Below are 12,119 nucleotides of genomic sequence, written 5' to 3' on the forward strand. Positions count from 1 at the left end.
GGGGACTCGGCTCTTTCCCCTCCCCCCCACCCCAGCGGCCAGAGCGCCGGGGGCAGGGCGCCGGGGGGGAGGGCGGCCGGAGCGCCGGGGGGAGGGCGGCGAGCCCTGCTGTGGCCCTGCGCTCCCCGGCGGCCGGAGCGCCGCGCCGCCGCCCCCCTCCAGGTGCCGCCCCAAGCACCAGCTTGGGTGCCTGGTGCCTGGAGCCAGCCCTGCCAGTCTCCCTCCATCCCTGGTTGACAGCAGCCGTGATACCGAAGGGGCTGAGGGGAGGTGGCTTCCCAGAGATGAGCTCTGCACCTTGCATTGATCTGGCACAAGGTAGGTTTGAAGTGCCGGTGCCCCTTTCACAGTCCATACAATCAACAGCATTGTGCGTTCAGTGCCGCTCTAGACAGCTGCCATCATGGGCACGGGAAAGGGGGCACCCCAGCCAGCCATTCTCCGCCCCCCCCCCCCCCCCCCCCCGCAAGCCAGGGGGTCTGTCCCGCACCACGTCTGTAAGACTTGGGACAGCATCTGACCATCTGGAGAATGAAGCCAGCTAGAGCAGGCTGAGTGAGGCACAGTGTCCAGGAGGGCGGCTGGGACAGGAGGCTGACGGCCTGTACGAATCTAGGAAAAGTGCTGCCCGGACAGGTCCAGAGCCCTGTAGGTAGCTACAGAACAGGGGCAGCCTAGGCAACAGCTCCTCCCCTGCCAGCACACCCCTGCTTTCATCCGTCCCCTGAGGGTCAGCCCATGACCCTGTCAGTGGGGCTGGTTTGCTGTTGTCTCCCCGTCCATATTCCCCCGGGAGTCATGGATTATCTAGTTATCAGGGAATTGGGGCTTGGGAGTCTTTGCCCAGCAATTGACCCCAAAGCTCACTCAGCAAGTCTGGCTGGCTCTGTCCTTGTGCTCTGAATTCAGGAGTCAGTAAGCAATGCTTGTCCCCCCTGCAGCAGGTCAGAGGTTAGCGAGCCCAGGCAGACACAATCCGAACCTGGACAGCCAGGGTCCTACACCGAGGCTCACAAGCCATAACCGACCTTCAGAACCACCAGACGCTCCAAGCGGGTCCTGTCCCCGAGCTGTACTCCTGCGGCATGGCCCGGCCCCGCTCCCAGACAAGACGCAGGAGGGACGCAGCTTCTGGAGACAGGTGGGGAGGGAAGAACCGTACCAAGCAGTAGATCCTACATCCAGTTTTCTATTGCTTTGATCCCGCTGCCCCAGCTAAGATCCAGGTCCAGTTCAGTCCGGGGACCCCATTTGTTCCTGTGCGGGGGGAAGGAGGGGAGAGGCTCCAGCCTGGGAGAACTGGGACTCAAAATCCCCCAGAGGGTTGGAGATCCATGGTGAGCAGCTCCTTATTCCTGCATGGCCCCCGGTGTCCATAGCGCACCGCCTGCCCCCGCCAGAGACAGCGCAATGAGAAACTCAGGCCCAGTCCATCCAGCAAGAGAGACCCAATAAACACCAAGCAAACGGCCCTGGTTCTTCTGGGAGGAGGAGCAGCAGCTCGGGACGCTACTGAGCAAAGATGATGCTGGAGAGGGGTTTAGACCACTGGAGGACGTCTTGGTCGTAGGTGGCACGGGTTCCGTCCTTGGGACAGTGCGGGCAGCAGGTTGCTACATCAGGCATTGGCCTGGCAGGGCACCTCTGCCCCTCCACACTTGCTTCCTGCAGGGCTGAGCGGGAGGAGAAGCTATTGGAGAGCAGAGCAGGACCCTACACTGGGTTCAGACCCCGTCACAGGGGTCTCCCTACACCAAGAGGGGGATAGACCGACCCGGGGTTACGTTAGGAATGCAGCGTATGTTCATGGCTGGGCCACGCACAGCTTTGGTACGAATACAGTTAACCAGTGCAGCCCCCAGCGCCGACACAGTTTGACGGGATAGCTTAGATCCCAGCCTTAAGGGAAAGCAAGGGAGGAAAGAGAGATGAGGGAAGAGAAGGGAAAAGTGTCACAGTTTCTAACCATCGGCCAAGCCTCCCATGAGGAGCTGTGGGGACAAACAGCCTGACTAATTTGAAGACGGAGCTTGGTAAGTTTCTGAATGGGGCTGTATGATGGATTGCCAGCGACAGCAGGGGCCAGACGCGAGGACCTTCCTTGCCTGTGCCCATGGAGTATGGGATAGAGAGAAGGGGAAGGAGGAAAGAGGAGCGAGTGGAGATGGGGGGTCCTTGTTAGCCCCCAGGCTGCTGGAATCGCATTGACTGGGTAATCTCACTGGCTCTCACCCTCCAACACCTGGGTCCCCTGCCCTCTACATACTGCCCCTTATCAGGATCAGGGCTCTAGGCAGTATGCTCAGCCCCACAGCACTAATCCCCTCCCTCCCCATCTCCTCCATGAGAACTGAAACGCGGGACTGGCAGTGGCTTGTTTAAGCCCCAAACCATTAACAGAGCAGATGTGGAGCTTAACTGAGCTCCTCCTTCCCTGCCCTACAAACACCTGAGTTCAGGGCTCTGGAGCCTCCATTTCTAGAGCACCGTTCCCCTGGGATGGTCCTAAAGCAACCTACAAACTACACACCTGCAGCCCTCTCTGGGGTGGAACACGGCAGCTCTTTGACACAGCACAGCAACACTGCATAGCAGCTCAGGGCAAGAAACAAAGGAGGATCCTGTCTCTGATTGCAACCGCTAAGGACTTTAGGGAAGGGAAACCTGAGCTGGAATTTGGCCAGGACTCCAAGGCTAACCCCCTGATTGACAAACAAGCCACAAGATTGCAGTTTGTAGGGCCTGGACTTCAAGGCTCATCTGAAGGACACCTCTTTGACTACAAGCTCCCCCTAATGGCACCGTGGTCTCTGTATGGCCTCTAAAGGGAAGAACAGCTCCTATTGACCCTCCAACACCACTCCCATCCAAATACTGGCCAGGCCTGACTCTGATTAGCATGCAAGACCTGACCTGCTCCCAGCAGAGCAAGGTGCTTTGATTGCAGGCATTGCAAATGCTTTGAGCCGCACAGGAAAACACTCTGCTTTGGACACTGGCGTGTCAGCTACTGCAGAGGAAACATGGAATATTGAGCTCAAGCCTTGGCATGTCGAAGACAGGAGGAATCGCTTTCAAATAGCTCAGCTCTGTGCCTCCCAGTTCTTCCCAAATCTCAGCTGAAATCATCTTCTCTTCTCCCCTCCCCCTGAAATTCCCTCTGCTACAAGTTATTTGCCAGTTATAGCTACGGATCATGTTTTAAATACCTAGAGCTTTATAGAGCTGCCACTTCAGGTGTACACCGAAATAAATTATCTCATACAAGGGGAGACCCTCAGCTGACGTGACTCAGCATCGCTCCACTGGAGCGATGCTGATTTACGCCAGCTAAATGTCTCCCTGCAAAATGCTCTGTACACAACGTGCTACACACGGTAAACACGGTTTTGAGCTGAACACAAACGCACTGGGGATTTTTAATTCTGTGCCTGTTTTCTGCCAGTGATTAGGGAGCTCAGGGAGGTTTTGAAATTTGTTTGTCTACAGCTATTGAGGGCTTCAGCTGCAAGGCCAAACTGTAAAAGGGGCATTGTCCCATTGTCAGCCACAAATGAAAATGTCCTTCCCTGCATTGTAAGAAGACTGGGGGTTATTAAACACAAAGGAGAGGTCCTTTACTTTTCACCTTTCATGCCGCTCAGGGCCACATCCTGCTAATCTCAATGGGGCTGGTTCGTTAATGCCCTGCACGTTGTGTCATCATTTTACACTTGTGCAAAGCAAGGGTAAAACACCTCCGCTCTGATTCGGCAGGATTTGTGTGCCGGTGTAAGTGACAATGCAAAGTGCAGGTGAACTGGGAGAATCAGATCCAAGTGATCTGCAGCATTGGGCCCCTAGGGACTGATTCTGATTTCACATTGGATCAGCAACTCCACTGAGGTCAATCACTGGGCTAGATTCTTCTCTCAACCCAACCTAACTCCGCTGGCTTCAGGGCAGCTGCTTCCCATTCACACCAGCGTAAGAGAATGGAGAATCTGCCCCTTACCTTTCCACCATTTACTCAGCTCCTAAGGAAAGGGGGCCATTTAGGGAACTGGAGTAAAAAACTGTCTGGGGATTGCTCCTGCTTTGAGCAGGGGGTTGGACTAGATGACCTCCTGAGGTCCCTTCCAACCCTGAGATTCTATGATTCTATGAAACTGGTCACTTTCAACTCATGGCTAGCCCGGTTTGCGTCGTCATTCCCTGGGTCTCATGCAGTAGTCCAACACGACAGGGCCCTGGTGGCAAACCCAGCAGGGCTGGGAACTCTCCCACCTCCCGAAAAAACATTTAAAAAAAATTTCATTGAAATGTTTCTACCAATATTACATCCTGCCAAATCCTAAAGTCAGAGGCCTGATCTACCTGCATCCCTCCAGAGCCGCAACACTTGTTCCTGTATTAAGTGCAGCTGAGTTGTCGTTTGGTTTTGTTTTTTCCTTAAGAAAAAGGGAAGTTTACAAAAAAAGACAGGCGCTATGGCATTGGCTGTTGCTATGGCTAAGGTAAACACGAAAGCCTTCTGCCACGTAGCCTATTGTTGTCTTCTGATTTCTTCTGAATATGGATACACATGCTACTGGACATCGACTCGCAGGCAAGTTAAAAAACTGCACTACACACTGCGCTACAAAACTGTGCTTTGTGGGAGGTAAACAGGGTTCAGACCGGCGCAACCCCCTCCCCCAAACAGCAAAGTCTTGGCAGGCAGCTCTCTCTTTCTCTGGCTTGGAAGACAACTGCCTCCATCGGTGTCCTGAGGTGGTGGTTTGGGGCACAGGGTGGAGGAAGGAATCCAAGATCCATCTGATGACGCGGCTCCAGGGGAGAGAATGAGGCATTCCAGGGCGGTACAAAACATTTGCGATGAAGAGTGTGGAAAGGTTAAAACAGTTCCGAGATGTCCCAAAAAACCTTCTCGACTGAGCCAGGACTGGCCGCCACCTCCCCGATGCCTCCCCTGTGGTCCCACATCCACAGAGACTGAGAGTCCCTTTGGGAATGTCCATGCTGTGGCAGATCAGGTCTGGGAAAGGCATCGGGCCCCGATGGCCCCCTTATCTCTCAGACTTCACCTTGTACCTGAGGACCAGGTAGGCCAAGAGCCGCAGAACGAGGAAGAAGATGCCCAGGATGATGAAGTCCAGGTAGAGTTTGGCCTCTTCCACGTCCAGCTCCTGGAGGATCCTGATGGGATTCTGGAAGGGGCAGGGAGTCTCCCGGCACTCCAGGTCCTCACGCTCCATGGCGTAGATGGCGAGGATGACGCCCTCGAAGCCGTACCTGCGCCAGAGCACAAGCAACATTAGTGCCAGCTGCACCCCGGATTTGCACACACACTGGGTGGCTGCGGCTCACCTGGCACAGGACTGGGTGAGCCTCTGGAGTGCTCTGCAGCAGGGAGCCAGCCACGGGTGATACCGATTCTGCTGCACCTGCCAAGAGTGGCATCAGCATCACGGCACACCAGGGAGCTGGCCGGGAGAGGCCACCAAGGATCTGGACAGGAGTGAAGCTGGTAGCACTAGGGGGTATCAGGCTGGTCAGCTGCAGAACTGGCATTGCTGTGTGGCCAGGGACCAGACAGATACACCTAAAATCATCTCCCCTAAGGCTGGCTGTCTCCATCCTCAAAGAAGCTGCAGGCCTGTGCAACCCAGCTGCAGCCACAAGGGGGCACCATCCCTCCAGGGTCCTTGCCTCTCCTGCATCCTACCACTCCTCAGCCAGAGCATCCCGGGAGCAGGGTGCCATGGCTTGAGAGGGTGTCCCTGGTAGCTGGATGTCCCCTCCAGCCCTAGGGCCAGGCCTGAATCCCCTGCAAAGCCTTCCCAGAGGGACGTCTGCGGGGAGCATTAGCAGAGATGCAGGGCAGTCACCATCCATGCGCGAGTGTTGCCAGTGCCCTGTTCCCACTGCTGCTGCGAGCCCCCACCTGACGTAGGAGACATACGAGGTCCACTGCAGGTACGTGGGGATGGTCTTGAAGCTGACGAAGAAGCCGGAGAAGAGCAGGACGGGGATAGCAGTGACCGGTCCCACGAACGTGGCCACCTGCAAGGCAGAGGCAGGCCGGAGTCAGGCATGGCAATGGGGTTGGGGGATCACAGCACGTGGCCAGTGTCACGCGAACCCACACCCACCACACACGCTCTGGTGTGCACGCATGGTGCCACGCACATGCACGCTCACGCTCTGTGCCACGCCCTTGCACAGCGGACACTCCCTCGCACACCTGCAGTCCACACACTCTGGCACATCACTGGCTCGATTACTGACCCTGACAAAGCAGACGGGTGCAAACTCTGCCAGAGGCTGTCTCCCCCTCCCCCCCATACAGCCCAGGGTCCCCACCAAAACCAGCGCCCCCTCTGACCTGCAAGGAGGTGGAAGCTGCTCCGATCAGAAGCCCCAGAGACTGTGCCACCAGGGCGGTGGAGGTGGCGAGGGCGGAGAAGAGGAGGAAGCGGGTGGCCTCCGGGGGCTGGCCTGTCATCCAGTACACGATGCTGCAGTAGGCTATGGGGCAGATCACCTGCAGGGGGCGGAAGGGAGATGGTTCAGCAGGACCCACCTCCACCAAGGCTGCGTGCTGTGCCCTGCACCAACGGGGTCTCTGCACCCCTGCTCTGTGGCCCCAAGCATCACAGTGATCCAAGTTATACTGTGAGCTCCAAGGGCAGGGATCTGGGACCTCCGGAGCTCTATGAACCCCCCCCCCTCTGCACCTCTCCAAGGGGGTCAGGGCCCAGGCTGTGCAACGAGCGGCAGGAGCCCAGGAGAAGCCAGCCCTGGATCTCCCTGTAGGCAGAGCAGCCCAGGAGCCTAACCTAGGAGAGTCTATTTCATCCCCCTGCCCCCCCATGCTGCATCCTCACCTGGAAGGGCACGTCTGCCATGGTCTTGGCCAGGTAATAGGCCTTTAGGCTGTACCAGTAGTTCAGGTGCTCTCTCAGGAACACAGACATCTCCAGAGGGACTGCAGGGACAGAGGGACCCAGCAGATTAGCAGCAAGCGGTGCCCTGGTCCGGCCCCATTCTCGGGCCCGCCGGCTCCTCGCTCAAATAGAAGCCGAGGGGGGATTGATAGATGCTAACCCTTGAAGTGTTGCCAAGCAGCTCCCCAGGATTCCTGGGAGGTGGCTGAGCCCAGCTGGAGCTGTGTGGCTGTGGCTGGTTCTGATCCAGGATGGACCCGCTCCCTCTCCCTCGGGCGCCAGCGCCTCCAGGAGCGAGGGGCACCGGGGTCTACCCTCAAGAACTGAACTGGGCCCAGAACTACCTACACTCCATCCGCTGCCCATCGCTCCCAATCTCAGCCTCTCCCAGGCCTGGCTGGAGTCGCCCAGGGCTAAACCCAGCTGGACCCCATGGAGGAGCTCAGCTGCCCGAGCTAAGGGATCCCCTGTGGTCCAGGGGCCTGACACCCCGACCTGCACATCACAGGGCACTGGGCTGATCTCTTAACCTGCCCGGGGGTCTTCCACTGACACCCCAAAGGAGCCTCTGTGCCCCATCCGCTCCTGCCCACCCCACCCCGCTGGCTGGCTCGTGGCTGGCCCCGCCTGCCCTGCAGCCACCCCAGCTCTGCCCCAGGCCTGGGCAGAGGGAGTTACTGGCTCGGGTGTTTCAGTGCAGACTGGCCTGCCCCACCCTCACTCCCGGGAGCTGTCGGGACATATGTCAGTGTTCTAGGGGACATGGGGGCAGGTGAGTGCCGTACATGTGAGGACAGTGGGCATCAGGGCGGCGAACATGAGGAAAAGCATGGAGAAGAAGAGGAAGCCGGTGTTGTTGAAGACCTTGCCGGCGTCGTTGCCGATGTGCAGGTAGAGCAGCCCGATGAGCACCCCGATGCAGATGTGGGACATGAACCGCAGGTGGGTCAGGACCTGCAGGGGCGAGATGGGCTCGGCACTCAGAGAGGGGCAGGGCCATGGCCTACCACCAGCCCTGGGTGCGCCGGGCTGCTTGCTGAGCATTCACCCCCGACAGCAAGGGCAGCGATGGGCGCCCTCCACCTGCTGGCTCCAGCAGTAAGGGGGCTCCCATGATACAGCCTCTCCCTTCCCTTCTCCAGCCGCCAGACCTTAAATCTCTGCTCCCTCCACCCCATCCCCTCTGCATGTGCCTTAGTCCTGCCTCCAACCTTCCCACCCTCTGTCCCTGGTCCCCTCCCCCCGCCTCCCAACCCTGGACCCTGCTCCCCATAGAACCTGTCCCCTCTGCTCCAGCCTTGGTCTCTGCCCCGTCCCCTGCCCTGGCCCGTCCCCCAGCGCCCCTCCCTTACCGTGTCTCTCATGATGGACAGGAACGTTCTCTTGAAGAGGATGCAGAACTGGGTCATGGTGCTGGTGGCAAATGTGTGGCTCTCAATATGATCCACGTCCTGGAGGGGGGTGGGGGGACCATGACGAGGACACGGAGAGTCAGGGACCCAGGGGCTCCCAGCACTGACAGGCAGACCCCCCCCCCATGGGTATCTGCTGGGAGTGTGGGCACCAGCCCCACCCACAGGAGCCTTGTTACCCCCAGTACCTCAGGGACAATGGGCCCAGGCCAGGCCAGCACCTGCCACGCCCCTCGCCCCAGACACCGTCCCTCTCCCTGCAGCACCCTGGGCCAAGGCGGGGCTGCTGTACACACGCCGGGGAACGGCACTACGGGGGCCACAGGGCAGACACAGCACAGGGGCTGCATGGTGCTCTGGTGTGTGGGGAGATCCCCGGAGAACAAGGGGCACCACCTGGGAGGGAGGGTGGCTCTAGTGCCATAGGCCTATGCTCTATTAGTGCCCAGATAACACAGCGACGGGCACCCCAAACTCCACCGGTGGAGAGACGGACATTACTCCCTCGGGGTAGGGCAACAAGGCAGGGGCTGCTCCCAATTCTCATCCGCTCTGTACCCACCCCCTCGGGAGCCGACCAGGGTCTGGGACAGTGTGAGGAGGGCAGGGATGCTGCTGTCCCAGGGATATTCCCTAGATACACCAGGACCGTTCCCCATAGCTGACCCACAGCCCAGCCCCACCTGGAGGGACAGAGCTCACACCACAGGGGTCTGGGCATCGGGGGCAAAGATGCCCCGTGGCCTGCCTGCCTCAGCGCTGCTGCACTGACCGTCACGCAGGGGACTGGGCAGGAGGAGTCCGTCTTCTCCGGGCTGCTCTTCTTCTCGGCCATGGTGCACAGCCCGTTCTGGACGGCACGGAACAGCAATGGATTGAGGTCTCCATACTCGCCTGAGGCCACTTCGATAACTGGGGGGGACCCAAACAGCAAGCGCTGAGACCCCCTCGGATCAAGCCACCCTGCCCTGCCCTTCGCAGCCACGGCTGACAATCAGGGGCGGCTGGGCACCCCTGTCCCGGCCCCGGCACATTGGGGGTGGGGGGTGTACTAACCTCCATCTCAGGGCTGAGTGGGAGTTAAGCTTGTCTGCTCCTGGAAATGTCCCCCAGATGGGATGGGGAGCTATGGCAGAGGCAGCATGATCAGGAAAAGGCAGGTGACCGCAGGGGAGTCGCCACCTCCCCATGGCCAGGTGCTAAGGCTGGAGTAGCCAGGCAGAGCCCCTTGACCCACGCCAGGTGGGGTGGGGGACAGTACTCTAGGCATAACCCCCCCTAGACCTTGGGCAGGTGTGGGGAGGGAGACCCCACTCCCGAGTGCCTGGAGCCACTCTGCATGGAGAATGGTCAGTGCGTTGCCCTCCCAGACCCCCTTCCCTCAAAGGCTCTTGTAGGACCTTGTAATGTTCATTCGCCCTGCGAGGGGTCTAGAGGGGACTCATCCCTGAGGAAATGCAGCCACCTCTTGGGTGGAAGGCGGCAACTGTTAAGCACAAGTGCTTAGGGCAGGAAGTGAAGAAGTATCTCACATCCGGTGAGAGCCCCGGGGGAGGACGGAACCACACCAGCTGGGCTGTGTCCAGGGGAGCAGCACGAACTTTCCAACTCCCAGAAAAACTCACCAGGAGTGACGTGCTGAATCACCAACCCCTCTGCCCTCCCGCTCCTGGGAGCTCTCCCATACTGGCCCGGCTCAGGTAGCGAGAGGCAGGGCCGGCTGCAAGCCAAGGGAAAGGCATGGGAAGCCTGCCTTTGCACAGGCACTTACTGAAGTCAGCCGGGTTGTGGTAGGTGGGGCAATGCAGGCCCAGCCCTTTCAGATAGGGGATGAGGTTGGGCACCACCCCTTTGAAGATGCACTGGCCCTGGCTCAGGATGTACAGCTGGAAGAGAGAACAAAGCTGCCTGAGCAGGAAATGGCAGCAAGTCCCCCACTAAACACCACAGGTCAGACCCCGAGACCTCCCACTCCTAGGGCTCGTGCAAGCCAGGGAGCGCCCTGCCCCGCAGGGAACGGGGAGCCGGCGGGGTCTCACCAGCCGAGAGATGCTGCCCCAGGGTACTGGGATTCTGCCCCACCGCTGGAGAGACCCCTTTGCCCCCTGGAGGCAGAGCTCTGATTAGCAGGTGATGCTCCCCAAAGCACAGGGACAGGCAGGGGACTCACCCACCTTGTCGAACATTTCGAAGAGCTTGGCACTGGGCTGGTGAATGGTGCAGATGATAGTGCGGCCTCCCTGGGCCAGGGACCTCATCAGAGAGACGACTTGGAAGCAGGAGGCGCTGTCCAGCCCACTGCAGACAGGAAAAGGGGGGGGGGGGGGGGGAAGAGGGTTGTGGGGGGGGGAGAGGGGGAGTGAGAAAAGGGAGGGATGGCGGTGTGAGGGGGATGGATAGAAGAGGTGGAAAAGAGAGAGGGAGCGGGGGAAAGGATGAATGCAGAGAGGAAGAGGCGTGGAGCCAGAAAGAGGTGGGATAGGAACGGGGATGGGGAGAGAATGAACATCCCAGATACAGGAACACCTCGGGCAGCCCCTGAGCCAACTCTGGGGGGGGGCCCAGCTGTGACCCTGAGCCGTTAGCAGGGGTTACAGGGCAGGGCTCCCCACTCCCCCAGCTTGGCTACACAGTGTCCCTCACAGCTCCCCCCTCCAGCTGGTGCGGGGAGAGCCCCCCCATCCTGGTCAATCCACGTTCATCCCTGGCTGTGACCCCCCCCCCCAAATTCTCAGCTGCAGCAAAGAGACGTGACCCCGCTGCTCATGCTTGGCTCCCCCCTTGCAGCTCCAGGGGCCGGCGACAGCTGCAGGCTCCCGGGGAGGGGGAGCCCCATGCTGGCCTGGAGCGGTGCGGGAGGGAGGCCCCGTGCTCACCTGGTTGGCTCGTCGAAGAACATGACGGGGGGGTTGTTGACCAGCTCCAGGGCGATGGCGAGGCGCTTGCGCTGCCCCCCGGACAGCGATAGGGTGCGGGTATAGGAGCACTCCAGCAGCCCCAGCGCCGTCAGGATCTCCTGCACCTGGGCCCAGCACAGAGCAGAGAGAGTCACTGCCAGCCTCCCTGCCCCACATGGGCGCCTCCCTGCCCCGCCACAGTCCTGCCGTGAGGGATGTGCGGCCTCCCTGGGGCCAGGGTTTGAAAGGCGCTCGTGGCCCCCAACACTCTTCCTACCTCCTGCTGCTCCCCCTGCCCCCCCCCGCCCCATGCTCAGCCCAAGTTCCCATCTCCCCCAGCCCCTACCGTGCCCAGCCCGAGTCCCCAGTTCCCCCTGCCTCCCCGTGCCCCCACCTCCCCCTACCCATGCTGTGTCCAGCCCGTGTCCCGACCTCCCCCTGCCCTCCCTGGGGCCCCGCCTCTGTGCTGGTGTATTGAGCCATTAAGAAGGCTGAAGCAATGGAGGGGAGGGTGTGCCCTGGGAGCCCCTTTACCCTGTGGGCAGAGGGACAGTGCTGCCCAGAGAGTGCCGCCCTCCCTTGAAACCCTTCAGCTACTGAGCAGGGACCCCCAACTCACCAGCTCCTTCTTCACCTCCTGCTTCTCATTCAGCTTCAGGTGAGCAGAGACCTGCGGGGCAGGGAGCAGACACAGGGGCCAGTCAGAGCCTGAGGCCAGCCACACTGGGGCCTGCCCAACTCCCAGACAGAACGACCAGGGGTCTCCTGGCCTCCGCACAGGACGCCATGGTAGACCAGGCACTCTGCCCTCAGCTCTGCTCAGCAGAAACCAGGGGATGGAATAGCAGGGGGCTGTGGGTCGGGATTGAGGGGTATTGGCA

The 12,119-nt window shown here is 60.0% G+C and overlaps 1 protein-coding gene across 1 annotated transcript in view; it reads right to left on the reverse strand.

Annotated features, from left to right (window-relative positions):
• Positions 1 to 5,048: 5,048 nt before the first annotated feature.
• ABCG4 (ATP binding cassette subfamily G member 4) overlaps positions 5,049 to 12,119 on the reverse strand; it is a 22,328-nt gene continuing 15,257 nt past the window's right edge. Inside the window, exons 2-12 of the mRNA XM_026657887.1 lie at positions 11,858 to 11,946; positions 11,218 to 11,363; positions 10,516 to 10,639; positions 10,113 to 10,227; positions 9,114 to 9,253; positions 8,282 to 8,380; positions 7,715 to 7,883; positions 6,870 to 6,970; positions 6,368 to 6,526; positions 5,927 to 6,045; positions 5,049 to 5,274 (exon numbers count right to left, since the gene is read on the reverse strand). Of these exons, the coding sequence (XP_026513672.1) occupies positions 5,049 to 5,274; positions 5,927 to 6,045; positions 6,368 to 6,526; positions 6,870 to 6,970; positions 7,715 to 7,883; positions 8,282 to 8,380; positions 9,114 to 9,253; positions 10,113 to 10,227; positions 10,516 to 10,639; positions 11,218 to 11,363; positions 11,858 to 11,946 (1,487 nt within the window). The remainder of the gene's footprint in view (positions 5,275 to 5,926; positions 6,046 to 6,367; positions 6,527 to 6,869; positions 6,971 to 7,714; positions 7,884 to 8,281; positions 8,381 to 9,113; positions 9,254 to 10,112; positions 10,228 to 10,515; positions 10,640 to 11,217; positions 11,364 to 11,857; positions 11,947 to 12,119) is intronic.

The sequence above is a fragment of the Terrapene carolina genome, unplaced genomic scaffold (assembly GCF_002925995.2).
Source record: "Terrapene carolina triunguis isolate 2854851 unplaced genomic scaffold, T_m_triunguis-2.0 Scaffold374, whole genome shotgun sequence".
In the NCBI taxonomy this organism is placed as follows: Eukaryota; Metazoa; Chordata; order Testudines; family Emydidae; genus Terrapene; species Terrapene triunguis.